The sequence below is a fragment of the Schistocerca serialis genome, chromosome 2 (genome assembly GCF_023864345.2).
Source record: "Schistocerca serialis cubense isolate TAMUIC-IGC-003099 chromosome 2, iqSchSeri2.2, whole genome shotgun sequence".
In the NCBI taxonomy this organism is placed as follows: Eukaryota; Metazoa; Arthropoda; class Insecta; order Orthoptera; family Acrididae; genus Schistocerca; species Schistocerca serialis.
Window position 1 is genome coordinate 679,573,013 of NC_064639.1, and position 17,741 is coordinate 679,590,753.

At 39.9% G+C, this 17,741-nt stretch overlaps 1 protein-coding gene across 2 annotated transcripts in view; it reads right to left on the minus strand.

Moving 5' to 3' along the window:
- Positions 1-17,741, minus strand: part of LOC126457786 (H(+)/Cl(-) exchange transporter 7) — a 175,292-nt gene that overhangs the window by 141,823 nt on the left and 15,728 nt on the right. The window contains exons 2-3 of one of the 2 annotated variants that reach the window (XM_050094370.1): positions 11,840-11,968; positions 1,619-1,817 (exon numbers count right to left, since the gene is read on the minus strand). In XM_050094370.1, the coding sequence (XP_049950327.1) occupies positions 1,619-1,817; positions 11,840-11,968 (328 nt within the window). The remainder of the gene's footprint in view (positions 1-1,618; positions 1,818-11,839; positions 11,969-17,741) is intronic. The other variant, XM_050094371.1, reaches the window with a different exon arrangement.

Below are 17,741 nucleotides of genomic sequence, written 5' to 3' on the forward strand. Positions count from 1 at the left end.
AATGGACTGATCCTAAAGGCTCCACTGCCCAGCCTGATTCTCTAATGGTGAAACACATCGAGAATCTGCAAGTATGGAGGTCGAGCAGACACACACTATTTAACAAGCAAGCTACGGTTGAAAAAATGCTCCATAAAATTGGAGCAGACATACTGTCTTCTCCACATGCTTGGTGGCTTATACGTTCAAAATACTGAGTGCTTTGAGAGAGAAATCGGATTCCTCCAGTGTTCCAACCAGCATAATTTTTCAACAAATATGAGTCTTAGGAACCTGACATAATTTTTTAAATTTAAACCAAAGTCAAACTCTATGAAATTTCCAAATCTCAAGGTTTGTACATCAACTACAGTTCTTGTTGTAATCTCTGTCCAGTGTAACCACCTACCCCCACCTAACTTCTGCTAATTCATACTGTATTGAAGGTATGGCTAAACGCAAAAATGGATGAATTTTTGGAGTGGGGAAAGGGACTAACCATTGAGGCCATCATCCTTTTTTCTTCCTTTAATAATCAAAGCCTGAACGTTTCCAGAGAGGGAAAGAAAAAGAATGGCCTGCCGATTTTATGTTTTTTGTCATCTGCGGCACACATATTGGCTGAAGGTGCACATCACAGAATATGGAAAAAGGAGGTAGGACTATGGTAACAAGTTTAAAAGTACTGTCTACAGACCATTCTCTCTAATAGAACTTAAGACCATATTTACCACTTGGACTCTGCAGCATAACAGTGTAGAAAGGGTTGCCAAGCTTCAGTGTTTGCTGCCAAGCAGTGAAATTGGGACTACCAGGACATGGGCCACCAATAGAGGAGTGTAACTAGACAATGGAGTGCAATCTCTTGCCTGAGGATGTGACCATGATTCAACCACTTATGGCTGATACATAATCAGCAAACATGATGTATTCCCACTGAGAAGGGCAAAGGGAAGATCACTGTGTGGCTATGGCTCTCTTTATGGTATGTTGCTTTCCAAAAACTACTCAAGTGTTTTACCGGTTAATTTGTGTTCGCTCTCCATCATCCTCCTGAACTTAACATACATTAGCTTATCATTCTGTTCTTCCTCAATTAGCATCCTTTATATTCTTATTTTGTCTAAACAGCAACAGTAACCGAAGCAGGGAACTATCAGAACTACACAAGATAGCAATACTATATTAGGCTCCTACTAATGTTACTTTGATGTTCAATAAAAGAGAGAGAACCACAGTACACTGCAGCTCTCAAGATCATAACAGTGAGAGTATGTGAATGATCTCCTCTACCATCTCCCCCCCCCCCCCCCCCCCCTCCTCCTCCCATTATTTGTGTGGAAATTTAAAAAAGCAGAGCTAACAACTCTACCAGCATGACGAAAAATTACTTCCAGTTTAACTTTACTCATAACAGTTTTCTATATTAGTGATGAACTAAGATCCATCTAAAACAATAAAATGATTTGTCATTTTATTAGTTATCCCATATCAGATTTGTTCATAAATCAATGAACTCCAACAGTTTTATCCAAAACCATGTGCACCAACAACACGGAAAGCACAGTGTATTAATACATTCCTACTCAAAAGTTTAATAGTTTTCCAAATGAATATAATTAGCATCAGAAAAGGATACAGGACTTCATGTAGCTGTATTTTATGTCTGAAAGTTCTTCAACTGCAACATCAACTGAACAACCAATAAAAGCTGTAAGTATGCCAATTAGAAAGAATATTATCCATCTAGCAACATTTTTTTTCACAACAAACTTATATCCTTTTCTTCTTTCTTCATCAAGAAGCAGATAGTTTTCACAGATATCATAGTCAAGACTCTAAAAATAAATGAATAACATAAGTAACTAGAACACAAACATCAGGGATTGTTTACACACAGACAGACAGAAGATCAAAATATTTAGGATTATTTGTGGATGTTAGAATCTCTTTAATCATATGATAAATGAAATATCAAGACAAGATCTAGTGAGCATCTTACAATGCCAGTTATGGCTACTAGGACTGAGAAATAACTGTTTTAAACATTATGGTGCACACAGATTTTATATCTAATTGTGAAACCAAATATGTCTAATGAAACGTATTCATAAAAATCAACCAACTGTCATTTACTTTTCAAATTAATTGTTGAACATACACTGATCAAACTTCAATAATGAAAAGTCCTGATAAAACGTTAACAGCATCGCATTCCTATCCCATACACACCTACTGACTCCTCCTCCTCCTCCTCCTCCTCCTCCTCCTCCTCCTCCTCCTCCCCCCCCCCCCCCTTCCCCAACAGTCCCTTCCACTCTCCACCACCTTTCTCTGCTTGCCAGACATTAACCTGAACAAAACACTTCATACCAACTGGGCAAATTATCCATCTTGCTGGTTAAAGACCTCAAACCTGATGTCCTTCACATCCTGTCACACAACCAGAAACCCACATCTACCAACCTGTTTTTCACACTTTGTTTCCCACTTCCAACATATTTCCTATTCAAACCAAACAGTAGATACTATCAGACTCCAGCAACTCACAATCCCAGTCTCCATCCTCTCCTAAATCTCTCATCCACTTCCCTCACTGATCCGGAGACCGCCATTCCTTCAAAAGACGTAGCCTTCAGTCCCTATATCCAAATTCAATCACAATGCCATAATAAAAAATCTTTCACTCACCTGTAACCTAAATTCGAAATACAATTTAGCTGCTCATCTGAAAATCACAACCAACAGAGCAAGCATCACACCCAGCCTAGAACTGTTCTAACACAAATCTCAACCTCTATCTTTCCCCAAGACTGGACACAATAGGCCCATTAGGAATTCCTCACTTATAGCACCCTTACCAAATCTCTCTTGGAAGCACTACCAAAACTCCAAACCTTACTCAAACTAAGTCGCTATCTACCTGTGACCTGAAGGTAGGCTGCTCAATCATGAACCTCTCTGTGGACAAATGTTCTATTACTGTTGCGCTTTACCACAGAGGGTACGTGGCAGAGGGACTTCGTCAGTTCTTTTATACATCAACACACAAAACTACTTTAATGACCCAATCCTATTCAGACTGATCTGCAGAAAAACCCCCACAACCTAATTCAGGGATGCTCAATCTTTTTAGGCTTGAGATCAATTATATGCAGTTTATTCAATTTACAGATCTACAGACTTAAAAATTCATAAAATTTTAAGCACAAAACAACACTGTAGCCAAAATTAATCTTTTTTATTACACAGAATACATAAAATGTAATTTTCTCTCCATAAAACTTGTAGGCTTACTATTCAATTTTTAGGATATTACAAACATGAAAAAAATTAAAATATACAGTACCATAAACGCTAAAAAAAGTTTAGTGAGCTACATGGCTTTGCATATCTTTGACAAGCTTTTATAATCTAGTGAATAGTTTGTCAGAGCCAACCGTACAAAGACAAAGACGAGGATCACGTAACTATTTCTACACTTAGATTTCACCATATTCACCATCGAAATCATAGTCTCAAAATAGATAAGGTGATCCACAGATGATAAAACATATGATGACACTTTTACAATTTTAGAGTAAATTTTTACACACACTGATTTCCAAAAGTTGTCTTCACTGTTTTCTGACTTATTGAAATGTCATTTTGACATTTATTATTTCAAGTTCAGCCTCACTACAAGAGAAAACAGTACTCATTTTACTTTAAATACCTTCCACATTCAATTTATGGAAAGGCTGAGCTACGAACAGGTTCCACTGAACTGAAATCTGAAAACTGGTTTTCAAACATTGTCTTCAGTGCTGTCAGGTTGGTCATATACTTCCTTGCAGCTTCTTGATCCAATGATGTTTGCTGATCTGACAGTTCTGACTGTATTTGAGGAAAGTATTTCATGTTGGATTTCTGTTATTGTGGTATTCAAAGATCAAGTTTTTTGATAAACACTTAACAGAAGATTTAAGACTTATGACAGTTTGATTTTTTCCTTCAACTTTTTTGTTCAACTCATGTAGTTAACTGTCACATCAATTACAAATGCCAGATCCAAAAACTAGCTCAAATCATACAGTTGTGAGTAATCTTCCTCCATTTTGACACAAAAAATTTGATCACTTGCAGAAGTTTCCTAAATCTTTTTATAACCATCCCCTACTGAGCCATTGAACTTTGGTGTGGAACAGCAAGTATCCATACTGGCTATCCAATTATTCTAATAGCACTCTACACTTTATTCTCTGTTGTGACTGTGAGCAAACTGAATTCACATTTTTGTGACAATACTCTTAACATGGGTCATTTTGAAAATACAGCCACAAAGCATTTGTTCATGATAAATAAAATGATACTTAAAGGAAGGCGAAAAGAGATTTGTCACTCGCACACAAGATAATAAACCCTTTGTGTTCACCTACCATGCAATGTGCTCCATCAGTAGTAATAGACACAAGTTCCTGAATTGGCAAATCATATTCAGAAATGGGGGATTCGAATTCATTGTAAAAATCTTCTCCTCATCTAGTGTCTTTCTAGGTCAAAATTCTAAGTAAGTCATCTTTTAGAGTGAAATCAGAAAATATCAATCTCTCAAAAATCATAACTTGAGGTGAATCAGCTACATCTACTGACTCATCTAACTGCAATGAGAACCATAAGTAGAACTGCAAGTCTATTACCAGTTGACCTTTTATATTTTCTGCCATTAATTCAAATTTCCTTGTTATTGTAGGTCTTGACAGAGGCATGTCTCTAAGGTCAGTATTTTTTTTTTTTTTTATTTATTTATTGTTCCGTGGGACCACATTTAGGAGAAGTCTCCATGGTCATGGAACGAGTCAATACATGAAATTATAACACGATTGTAGAAACAGATAAAATGAAATATAAGAAACATATTCAGGCGACAAGTCGTTAGTTTAAATAAAGAAAATCAAGAATGTAACACTGGAATTTGCTTAATTTTTAGCTCTTCCAGGAGCTTGTTTCTAAACATGGAAAATAAGGACTCACTAGCTGCCAGAAAGCACTCCTTTATAACAGTGCTATCATCAAATGGTTTTGTATTTCTGGTACACGAAACGATGCTATGTTTGATGAAAGACTACAGTTTCTTCCAATTCAAAGTCTTCGTAACTGTTCTAAAACAGTATTCAATATTTCCCTTTTCAGATATGGCTAAAGTAGCATTACACATCAAAAATATACACCTATCTTTAAGCATTAAACACAAAACTGTTCTTCCCACTCACCATGGAACCAGTATGTTTTCCTGTGTTTAGCTGCACTCATTTTTCAGTTTTCACAAACATGTTACTAAGTGAGAATTATAACTTGGCATGTTGACTGTCTAGTTCTGATTGGTAGCACATGGCAGCAGTCAGGAGACGACATGCCCTAGTGGTCTGGAGATGTTCTATGTCAACTGTACAGATACTATTTGCACTGTCATTGAGCTGTGCTATCGCTGTGTTGTGTACTGTTGTGTTATACTGATCGGTATTGTTCCAAAAATGAGTGATAAGATAGTTATTGGACATATCAATATAAACATCAACCTCATTTTAAATAACACAAAGTATTTAACAGAGAACTACCTCCATCACGCACATTATTACCAGTCACATGGAAGAGGCGTTCATCAATGCACAACCTGGCTCCCTGCACTGGTACAGATTTACTAATGACTTTTCATGGTTGGGATTTATAATGAAAAAGAAATTGTCCCCTACTTAAAATAACTAAACTCTCTTCCGCACTCTAGAAGACCTGGTCCTTTTCCAAATCTGAAGACACCTTCCTTGATACGGACATCCAAATCATTGATGCTCACATTCAAAATTTAGTCCACATAAAACCAAATAATAGATAATACCTCCACACCAGATGGCTGTCTCCACTTCCACATAAAACACTCCTCCATTTACAGCCTGAACATTCGAGGTAAGTTTATTTGTTTAATCACTGAATCTCTAGATGCGTACACCAACAATTTCTCCCAGGTTTTGCTCTCTCATAACCACCTCAGATATCCTGTCCTTTTCCAGAAACATATACCCCCAGCAATCCCTTGCTCTCACCCTCTGGTACAGGGCAGTTCCCACATCCAAAATAGTCAGAAGCACCCCATCAACGCTCAGAACCACTCACACCTGAAATGCTTCAATTCAGGAGGGGAGAGGGAGGGGGCGAGGAAGGGAGAGGGATGGGATGGGGGGGGGGGGGAGAGAGAGAGAGAGAGAGAGAGAGAGAGAGAGAGAGAGAGAGAGAGAGAGAGAAGAAGGAAGGGCAGAAGGAAGAGGGGGAGGATGACGACGGGGCACAGGAGGAGGAGGAGGAGGAGGACGCCGCCGCCGCCGCCGACGATGAAGACAGGGCGGAGGAGGAGGAGGAGGACGACGACAACGAAGACAGGGCGGAGGAGGAGGAGGAAGCTGAAGAGGCTTGAGGAGGAAGCGGAAGAAGAGGAGGAAAAAGAAGAGAGGGAGGGGGAGAAGGAAGAGGTGGTAGGAGGAGGAGGAGGAGGAGGAGGAGGAGGAGGAGGACAGAGGTAGAAATTCTGTGCAATGTGTGTGCCGTACACGTACAGTCACCAGTTAAAATGTAATGATTTTAATTAATATTAGTTACACATTTTGTTTCCTATAACAGATATCAACACAACTGAAACTGCTTGATATTTTCAGTGTAATTTTCAGAAACTGTTTTCCAGTTTCATTCCCTACTAATAATCCAAGAAAATCCATTACACTTTCCATCATTGTCTTTAATAGTGACAGATACTGCAGATTCTTCCAGATGCCAATAGTTTATTGACATCCAAAGAGATTTGTTTTGTAGTTTCTTCCTGAAACTTCTAAGAAATCTTCACATATTATCACTGCGAAACAGTTATCAATCATTGTCCAAAGTATCAATATGTTCCTCATGATGAATTAGCTATACACAAGCACCTCTATTCACCAACAAACGACAGTCAAAAAATGTCTGGAAAGGAAATAGAATAGCTTTCATCATTTGCTGCAAATGACGTGGTGTGTCTTTGTATCTGAAAACACCACTTAGTAATGATAGCAGAGATGTCTGCTATGTGCAGCAACCGCCACATTACTTGGCCAATATGAGGCACCAATAGAAAGTAGTAAGCATCACTAGTGGCTATGCAAGACGTTGGAAATACAAGGCCTTTCACACATGACACAAACATTGGTCCAGACTTGTGTAGGAATCAATAGTAGGATGGCAAGCTCTAATCATCACATACACCCCAATCCATTCCCTAGACACTGGCAGGTGGTATATTGGTCTCAGAATTAACTAAATGGATTAGAAGTAGCCTTGGAAAGCTGCAACTGATCATCCTTGCAGCATTTAGCTGAATTAAATTAATATTTACACAAAGCGACATGGCCATGAATAGACTAGTGAGCCAGAGAGTGTAGAATAAATTTCTCTTAATTTTCGTCTATTGTCACTAGATTGTTAGGCCCTTAGACACCAGTTTCGCTCAGCAATGACCATCTTAAGATACCAGTAAAATACGAGAAGATACTAAATGCAACTGGTGGACTGTCTCCTCCTTAAAACAATAAAATAGGCCTCAATAAAAATTACTACTGACATACATGCGGAAAACATGCTTGAAACATGACAAGATGTACCAGTTTTAAAACATCTCCTAATGTACGTTAGGCATATTACTCTCGTGTTGACTGGCCCCTCTCAGTTTTATAACACGTTTCATTAACTAGGTATTCTTATTAATTGACTGGTACAGTGTTTTATCATTCTTTTCCTGCAACAGCATGTCGCGTAGCAGTTGGTTGGTTTGGAGACTGAAAGGACTAAATTGCAAGGTTATCAGTCCCTTTGGCCTTAGTCTCGCAGCTCTCCGATTAAAACCATACACCAAAAGAATCTTATCGCCCGAAATCCAGAGAAAGAACACAATGCATAAAACTGTATGTGGAACCAAACAAGTGCAAAACGAAAGTACCAAGCCAAAAGCGAAAACATTAACCAAAAGGAAAAAAAGTGGTAGCAGATGTTAAAACAATAGAGAAGATGGCTTGGGTAGCTGATCACGATACTAAGAAACCTCTACCGTTGAGTACCTCTGACAATTTCTTGCCTATGCGGTATTCTGGCAGTAACTCCAACAAAGGGCAGTGACTGCTTGCTACAGAGTCATTTCATTCATTTGGCTTCTTCCTCTACTTATTTTTTTCCATTTTTATATTGTTCTGTTAGTTCTGCAAATTTATCCTTATGTTTGTTGTCATATTTTTATCTAAATCTCCTCAAGAGGAGCTCAGAATTATGTATCTTGTCATATCACTATTGCCTTTTAACAATCTAAATTCATATCTTGAATCATTTATTTATTGCATTTTATCATTGTAATGACAAACACTTGGTAAGACCAACACACACTACAACTACCGTATTCTTCTTTTATTATGAGGTTCATTCAAATAAAACCTGGTCAGTGTGTGTAGCTTTGCCTTACACATAAGGTGGCACCACATATATGCGGGTATGGTGGCAACAGCTATTGGCAGAGAGACTGACACGTGCACACAGTTTGATGTTGCGCAGCTCCAGTGCGGTTTCATGCCAAAGAGAACGTGGTCTCACAAGTTATTGCCACTACCAAACATGCAGACGAGTAAGCAGGAATAACAAGAAGTGATTCTATTTTTGACAGTGGAGGGAGTTGAAGGGAGTACAGTCTGAGTCGATCAAGTGTTGTGTAATGGCACAAATTATTCCTTGAGGGGTGTGAGTCACTGGAATATGATGCTCGTCCTGGACAGGCTCAACATGTCTTCACACCGGAAATGGTTTGCAGAAGTGAATATTTTAGTCTTGGACAACCGCAGAATCACCATAGACGAGATCCGTCGGTTACTGGGTATTGGCGGGGGCACCACCCACACCATAATGCATCAACAACACTTTAACTTTCAAAAAATCTGTGCGCAGTGGGTTCCCCACCAACTGACCGCCGAACAACACAATACTTAAACGGCACTGTCTTTTAGTCATCTGCAGTGTTATCATGAGGAGGAATATGACTTTTTGTTACAAAACAGTGCCACCATTTTGAACCGGAAAGCAAGCATCAGAACAATCACTGGAAACATGCAACTTCACCACCTCTAAAGAAATCAAAGGCCATGCACACCAGTTCTGGTAAGGTCATGATGTCCATTTTTGATCACAAGGGTCCTCTGCTTGTTGAGTTCCTGGAATGGGGAACCACCATCAACGCCCAGCGTTATCAAGCTGCTTTATAAAACCTTAGACGAGCCATCACGCTGGGGCATGTTGCCCAATGGCAGTATCCTCCTGCATGATAATGCCCACCCACACACAGCCAATGCAGTGAACACGACATAGCAGCAGTTTCAATGGGAAATGCTGGAACATCCACCATACAGTCCCGACCTTTCACCATGTGACTTTCACGTGTTTGTACCTCTAAAAGAAGCTATTAACAGACATCAATTCACAATGGACGACGAAGTCTGTGACTGGGTTCACGTCTGGATCTGGCAGCAACCTACTAGCTTCTTCAAGGATGGAATCTACCAGCTAGTGTCGCAATGGGGTAAATGTGCCAACAGTTTTGACAACTATTTTCGAGTATGTTAATTGTGTATAACTACATTTTTCAGTTAATAAAATCGTCACCATTACTTTACACTAGTGACCAGGTTTCATTTGAATGCCCTTATACATTTGCCCAATTATATAATTGAGGAGTATTTGTAGGCTTATAATAGCGACATCTAGTGACCCTATGGCACAAACATATAGTGGTTATTGTAGAGCATTTTGTTATGAACAATAGCACTGTTGACAAGATGACTCCGCCAACACTGTGGCCTAGTATACACAATATTTTAAGTGTGTGACAATGCTATGCCGATTTGTGTATACCTTTTGATGATACCACTATGGCTTCATTATATTATGACATGTTTTAAAAGAGGTATGTCTCTAAGCAGTTGTTTTCCACATGCACGTCAGTAACATTTTTCACTATGGCCTATTTTATTGTTTTAAGATTTAGAGGTCCACTAGTTGTATTTGGTTTCTATCATGTTTTACTGTCATCTGAAGAAGGCCTTCGCTGACCAAAACTGGTAGACTAGGGACCTAACAGTTTTGTCGTCAGAGGGAAATAAAAGAATTTTAAATTTAAATTTTAGAGCTGCCTTTTTCTTTATTTCACATGTTTCACTTGACCAATGCGAGTACATTCAGATATTACATAGCTGAGGCCACACATTACAAATATGGGGCTGTATATAGCATCGCCGTCATACATTTATGGCTGTGACGCTACTCACAGCCTGAAATTTGTAACATGTGGCCCTCAGCTGTATGAAATTTCTGAAGATGTTTGTGTTGGTCAAATGAAACCTGTAAAATAAAGAGAAAGCTACATGGGACTTGTGGTGGCTCTCTTACTTTAATTTATAACAGTTTCCCTGCAGTAAAATGCTTGTGCTTGCTAAATTTAGCAACTATTGTGTCAGTCACACTTGTTGACAGAGCTATACACAAACTCCAACTGAAACCTTTAAAGTAACATTAGTTTATCATCTAATTCAGATGCTGTTGCTCAACATCAGTAATTTCCCAGCTCTGTAGTCTGTGCAAGATGTAGAGTTTGATCTGAAATGCTCTTCTCGATCACACACAACTGCATTTATGAACTCGCAGAACAATCGACACTGGAGTTATGGGAAGTGTCATCAGTGCCTATGCATGACATGGAAACAGGTGTGTGATGTGCAATTAGTGCAACATGAATTACTGGGCCAACTTTCTCAACCAATCTGAGATCTGACATATGAAAACAATACACTGCAACCTTTTCTCAGAGAAATAACAACTAAAGTACCTACAATTATTTTATGTGGTATAACATCAAGAACACCAGCTCCAGCACACCTACAACAGCAATATGAGGCTTTCTTTCACAACGGGTTTTGTCAGTTGATACACAACTGGTACATTGTAAGTCTTTGAACAGTGTGAGTTATGCTAAAATTAATACACTGTCAGCCACTCTCAGATGAATAGACCACAACATATGTACCGGTAGCAATTGGAGCCTTTTACCTGGTATCAGTTCCCATATAACAGCACTTACTTTGTGCATCAAAGAGTTTGTATTACAAATAACACTTTTCATGTTTATCAGGGTGTTCTGTGTTGCCTGATGAACAGAAATATGAAGAAGATGTTTAAACTTTTAAGACAGTACGTGGTAAAATACTTTCAACAATGTGCTGGTTCCAGTCACTGTGTAGAGAATATCACAAACTTAAGCACAATGTGATGCACAATAATGGAAAATTTTATCTATGAAGATGCAAAACTTTTTTTTTTTTTTTTTTTTTTTTTTTTTTTTTATCACTGAAGTCCATAGCTCTGAAGTGCAATCAGTCAGAAGACTGAGCCACTAATGGGAACCTTAGTAACCTAACACTGCTGGGTATAGCACTGTATTATCCATTATGCAATGAAAGTAATGTAGCATCGGCACTATCAGAGGATTGCACACTTTATTCATTGTTCCACACCTACGAAAATCCTCTCATTTTTTAGGTCTATGGAACAAAAACTGAATCTAATCTAATCTCTGCTCCTCAGCAGTCTGTGTTCCTCAGACATTTTGCTGCCCCCCCCCCCCCCCCCCCCCCCCGACACTAATATCCTACTGACCATGAAAGTTTACAAATTTACAGCACTGAAATAGTAGAAAGTAAAACAAATATTTTTGATTTAATGAGGATACATTCAATTTGCTAAATTAATAAGCATTACCAATCAGGTATCTCACCTCAAATTTCGCTGACAGCACTTTCAATGTTCCAATCTCCAGCCCCCCAGTTGGACGACATTTCCTCCAACATGTTCGTCCTTCAGTTTCACGTGATTCAGAAATATCAGCATTAATCGATAGAGGCTCCTTTAAAAAAAAAAATTATTTTACACACTTGTCCTGTGTATAGACTGCAAATTTAATGCAGCTTATCACACAATATGCATACAAATTAAAACTGTCATTTAAGTTTCTGTACAAACACTACATGTCATCTGCCAAGATATAAATTTTTATACTGACAATATTAAGTCTCTTCAAGTCTCGTACCTCTTAAATATTAATACATTTGCACATTACAGCTCTCTATGCAGTTTTAGTGTTAGTGTTTCTTATGGCAAGTACATGGTGCAAAAATAATCTCTAAATGACAGCTGATCTTTTTCTCAAAAAATAATAAGTTACAAATTTTATTCTTGTAACATGTGGTTGTTTTCTTTTAATCATTCTAAAATGTAACTTCTTCTGATATAAAAATTATTATCTTCAATATTCTATTGTGGACTAGGTTCCAACATACTTCAAACACACAAACGCAACTCCCAATGAGCTACACATACACTAAAGTTAAAGGAAGGAAATAGCTATGAAAATAATAATAAATAATAATAACAATAATAATTATAATATGTATTGCTCACAGAAAAGAAATGTTTCAAAGAATTACACACTGTGATTGTTGAATAACTAGCACTCTGAATACAAAACCAAGGATGATGCCACTGATTTAAGCTCCTAGAAGGATCTCTGATAAATCTGCCATAGTTACTGGAAGTGCAAGTAATAGATTTGTCTCCAAGACACCCATTACAGATCTAACAAGGGAACTACCCAATCTGATATGTCAAAACCTGCCCTGAGGTTTTTTATGTAGGAAGAATACACCCAAAGAAACAGCGTCAAAATTTTAGCTGTAAAGGCACACTGCAAGTTTTAAGTATTGAAAATTGCCAAATTTTTAGTGCACCATGTGGCTAGAGAAATGTACACACTTGCTGTAGCTGTAGTGGACTGCATGCACAACATGGCACCTGTATATCCAGTCTTTAGGTACGGATCTTTCTGTGAGCGAGTGGTTGTATATAATTGCTATTTTATCACTAGACTCTGAGAGGAACCTGACTGGTAAACAATCTGGACCAGAGGCCTTGCCTTTATTAAGTGATTTAAGCTGCTTTGTTACACCGAGGATATCTACTTCTATGTTTCTCATCTTGGCAGCTGTTCTTGATTGGAATTCAGGAATATTTACTTCATCTTCTTTGGTGAAGGAGTTTGAGAAAACCCTGTTTAATAACTCTGCTTTAGTGGCACTGTCATCAGTGACTTCACCGTTGTTATCGCACAGTGAAGGTATTGATTGCGTCTTGCCACTGGTGTGCTTTATGTATGACCAGAATCTCTTTGGGTTTTCTGCCAGATTTCGAGACAGAATTCCATTGTGGAAATTATTAAAATCATTTTGCATTGAAGTACCACCATATTTCAAACTTCTGTAAAACTTTGCCAATCTTGGAGATTTTGTGTTCTTTTAAATTTGGCATGCTTTTTTCGTTGCTTCTGCAACAACTATCTGACCCATTTTGTGTACCATGGGGGATCAGTACCATCACTTATCAATTTATGTGGTATATATCTTTCAATTGCTGTCGATACTATCTCTTTGAAAACATTCCACAACTTTTCTACACTTACATGATCAGATCGGAAGGAGTGAAGACTGTCTCTTAAAAGGGCATTAAGAGCATTTTTATCAGCTTTTTTAATTAGATACACTTCGTGTTTCTTTTTTATGGTTGTAGGTGTTACAGTATTCAACCTAGCAGCAACTGTCTTGTGGTCGCTAATCCCTGTATTCGTCACAACACTCACTATTTGTCCAGGATTATTTGTTGCTAAAAGGTAAAGTATGCTTTCGCAACCATTTACGCTTCGAGTGGGCTCATGAACTAATTGTTCAAAATAATTTTCTGACAAAGCATTTAGTACAATTTCAGATGACATTTTATGCCTGCCGTCAGCCTTAAACGTGTAATTTTTCCAGCATATCGAGGGTAAATTGAAGTCACCATCGACTATAATTGTATGAGCAGGGTACTTATTTGAAATAAGACTTCAAGTTTTCTTTGAACTGCTCAGCAACTATATCTTCTGAGTCAGGGGGACGGTAGAACGATTCAATTAATAGTTTAGTCTGATTGTCAGGTATAACCTCTACCCACACTATTTCACATGAACTACCTACTTCAATTTCACTACAAGGCAAACTACCTCAGACAGCTATAAATACTCCACCACCAACTGTATTTAATCTATCCTTTCTCAACAATTAATACATTTATTCCTCTGCTGATTCCTTAATGAATATATTTATCTGGGCTATAAAATCAAACTTGAAAAAGATGGTTGGTTGGTTGGAGGGGACCGAACAGTGAGGGCACTGGTCCCATGATCTAAGGTGGCAGAAACTGCACAAACATCACAGTCCAGTCAAGGAGAAGGGGGAATGGGCAAACAAAGAGAGAAAAGGAACACTGGGGCAGGACGAAGAATAATGAACAGGGGGGAGCGGGGGGGTGGGGGGGGGGGGGGGGTGGTGGGGGGGGGGGGAACATGGGTGCCCCAGACATACAGGGTTATTACAAATGATTGAAGCGATTTCACAGCTCTACAATAACTTTATTATTTGAGATATTTTCACAATGCTTTGCACATACATACAAAAACTCAAAAAGTTTTTTTAGGCATTCACAAATGTTCGATATTGTTCGATATGTGCCCGTTTAGTGATTCGGCAGACATCAAGCCGATAATCAAGTTCCTCCCACACTCGGCGCAGCATGTCCCCATCAATGAGTTCGAAAGCATCGTTGATGCGAGATCGCAGTTCTGGCACGTTTCTTGGCAGAGGAGGTTTAAACACCGAATCTTTCACATAACCCCATAGGAAGAAATCGCATGGGGTTAAGTCGGGAGAGCGTGGAGGCCATGACATGAATTGCTGATCATGATCTCCACCATGACCAATCCATCGGTTTTCCAATCTCCTGTTTAAGAAATGCCAAACATCATGATGGAAGTGCGGTGGAGCACCATCCTGTTGAAAGATGAAGTCGGCGCTGTCGGTCTCCAGTTGTGGCATGAGCCAATTTTCCAGCATGTCCACATACACGTGTCCTGAAACGTTTTTTTCGCAGAAGAAAAAGGGGCCGTAAACTTTAAACCGTGAGATTGTACAAAACATGTTAACTTTTGGTGAATTGCGAATTTGCTGCACGAATTCGTGAGGATTCTCTACCGCCCAGATTCGCACATTGTGTCTGTTCACTTCACCATTAAGAAAAAATGTTGCTTCATCATTGAAAACAAGTTTCGCACTGAACGCATCCTCTTCCATGAGCTGTTGCAATCGTGCCGAAAATTCAAAGCGTTTGACTTTGTCATCAGGTGTCAGGGCTTGTAGCAATTGTAAACGGTAAGGCTTCTGTTTTAGCCTTTTCCGTAAGATTTTCCAAACCGTCGGATGTGGTACGTTTAGCTCCCTGCTTGCTTTATTCGTCGACTTCCGTGGGCTACGCGTGAAACTTGCCCGCACGCGTTCAACCTTTTCTTCGCTCACTGCAGGCCAACCCGTTGATTTCCCCTTACAGAGGCATCCAGTAGCTTTAAACTGCGCATACCATCACCGAATGGAGTTAGCAGTTGGTGGATCTTTGTTGAACTTCGTCCTGAAGTGTCGTTGCACTGTTATGACTGACTGATGTGAGTGCATTTCAAGCACGACATACACTTTCTCGGCTCCTGTCGCCGTTTTGTCTCACTGCGCTCTCGAGCGCTCTGGCGGCAGAAACCTGAAGTGCGGCTTCAGCCGAACAAAACTTTATGAGTTTTTCTACGTATCTGTAGTGTGTCGTGACCATATGTCAATGAATGGAGCTACAGTGAATTTATGAAATCGCTTCAATCATTTGTAATAGCCCTGTACTATGTGCATTGGGGCACCAGCATTGTCACTGAACCTTCCCAGCCACCATGATCAAGACAACAGGAATAACACCAGAGGAAGAAGACACAAAGGTACAAAAGACCAGACAAAATGTAGGGAAAGATTGAGGGGGAGGGCGGGGAGGGGGGGAGAATCTAGCTGGTGTGGAGGCAAGGCCAAGGCCTCCTAACCAGCACCATCGCTAACCAAGCGACTACAATCCTAGAGAAAAATTCAGGTACTTAAACCAGGAAGGACAGACCACTTTCATGAAGAAAACCAAGGATAGATGTAACTATGCAAGTGTTGTCCACAAACAAGTGGGGGCAGTCCAGCAAAATATGGAACACTGTGAGGGGAATCCCACAACTGCAAGAGGAGGGGGGGGGGGGGGGGGGGGGGGAGAAAGTTCCTTGAGGAGTACAAACCCATGGGTCAACTTAGTATGGCCAATACAATGATGGCAGAGAATGGTAGATTCCTACCGGGAGAGGCGGAGGAAAGAACAATGTTTATTAGACAGTGGGGGTAGCTCCCCCAAGATTTGGCCCATGGTCGAGCAAAAAGGGATTTGATGTAAAGCCGCATATCCAACCCCAGAGAATTCATGTAGAACAGGGTTAGATGGCTGCCCCCCCTCCCCAGCCAGATCAGCAAGTTCCAGGAACCCAAAGGAAATCAACCGAACAAGCAGCAGCACAAAGATTGACAAGAAATTTGTGAATGGCAGATACAGAGGGGTGGCGGCAGAAATGCCAAATGATAGCCTGAAAGCCACCCAGAGTCTATACATAATAAAACTCGGGTGAGGGAGGACTGTTTAATAAAGCACAGGAACCAACAGATGGCCATCAGTTCCAAAGCGAGCACCTCACACATGGCACGCAAGAGATGGTGTTCCATGTCAACAGAAGACATGAAGGCATATCCCAGAGGAACAGTGAATTTAACCTCAGCAATGTTAAAAAACAGCATCCTGAAACACTCTTAAGAGTAGGCAGAACAAACAATGGAACACCATTGGAGTTAGGGAGGCTTCAGACTTCTGAAGAAATCCATCTGAATCCAGAACTGAGGAACTAAGGGAAGGGGGGAGGGAAGGTGATCGGGAGAGAACATGGAGAAGAGGACAAGGAGGGGAGATGCAAATCGTGGTGGACAGAAGTGAGACACAGCCCAACCAGTACACTCACCCAGGGATGGGAAGCAGGTGGGCAATGTCCTGAGGCTACAAAAAGAATAGAATAGGAAGGGTCAGCAGATAGTGAAAGCAGAGGAAACCATGAGCTGAGACCTCTGAACCAAAAGTGGACGGATCCCAACGTCAACCAGAAGTCTATTGACAGGGCTAGTGCGAAAGGCACGGGTGGCTAAAAGAATACCATGATGGTGAACCAGTTCCAAGAGGAACCTACTTGGTACGGAGATGCAAGATCCCGGGATTCAAGGACCTAACTGAGCCAAAGAGCCACCATCCTTTCAAATAACTTGCAGAGGACAGTGGTCAGATTGATTGGCCGGTAACTACCAAGGGATGACAGATTCTCAAATGGTTTAAGGACAGGAACCACAATAGTGTATCACCAGTGAGAGGGGAAAATGCCTTTGAGTCAAATACAGCATAACACCTTAAGTATATTTTGTCGTTATTGAGGAGTTAGGGGCCACACAGTTGGTTACGAATGACATTAGGGCCAGGGGCATAATCTTGGGTATGAGGAAGAGCCAAAAATGTTCCCATTCAATAAATGATTCATTGTAGGATTCCACCTAAAAAAGGGTAAAACTCGAGTGAGAAGCTTCAGCCTGCTGTTTCTGAAAGAGGAAGGCAGCTGGATAGGAGACTGACACTGATGCCGTAGCAAAATGGGTCAT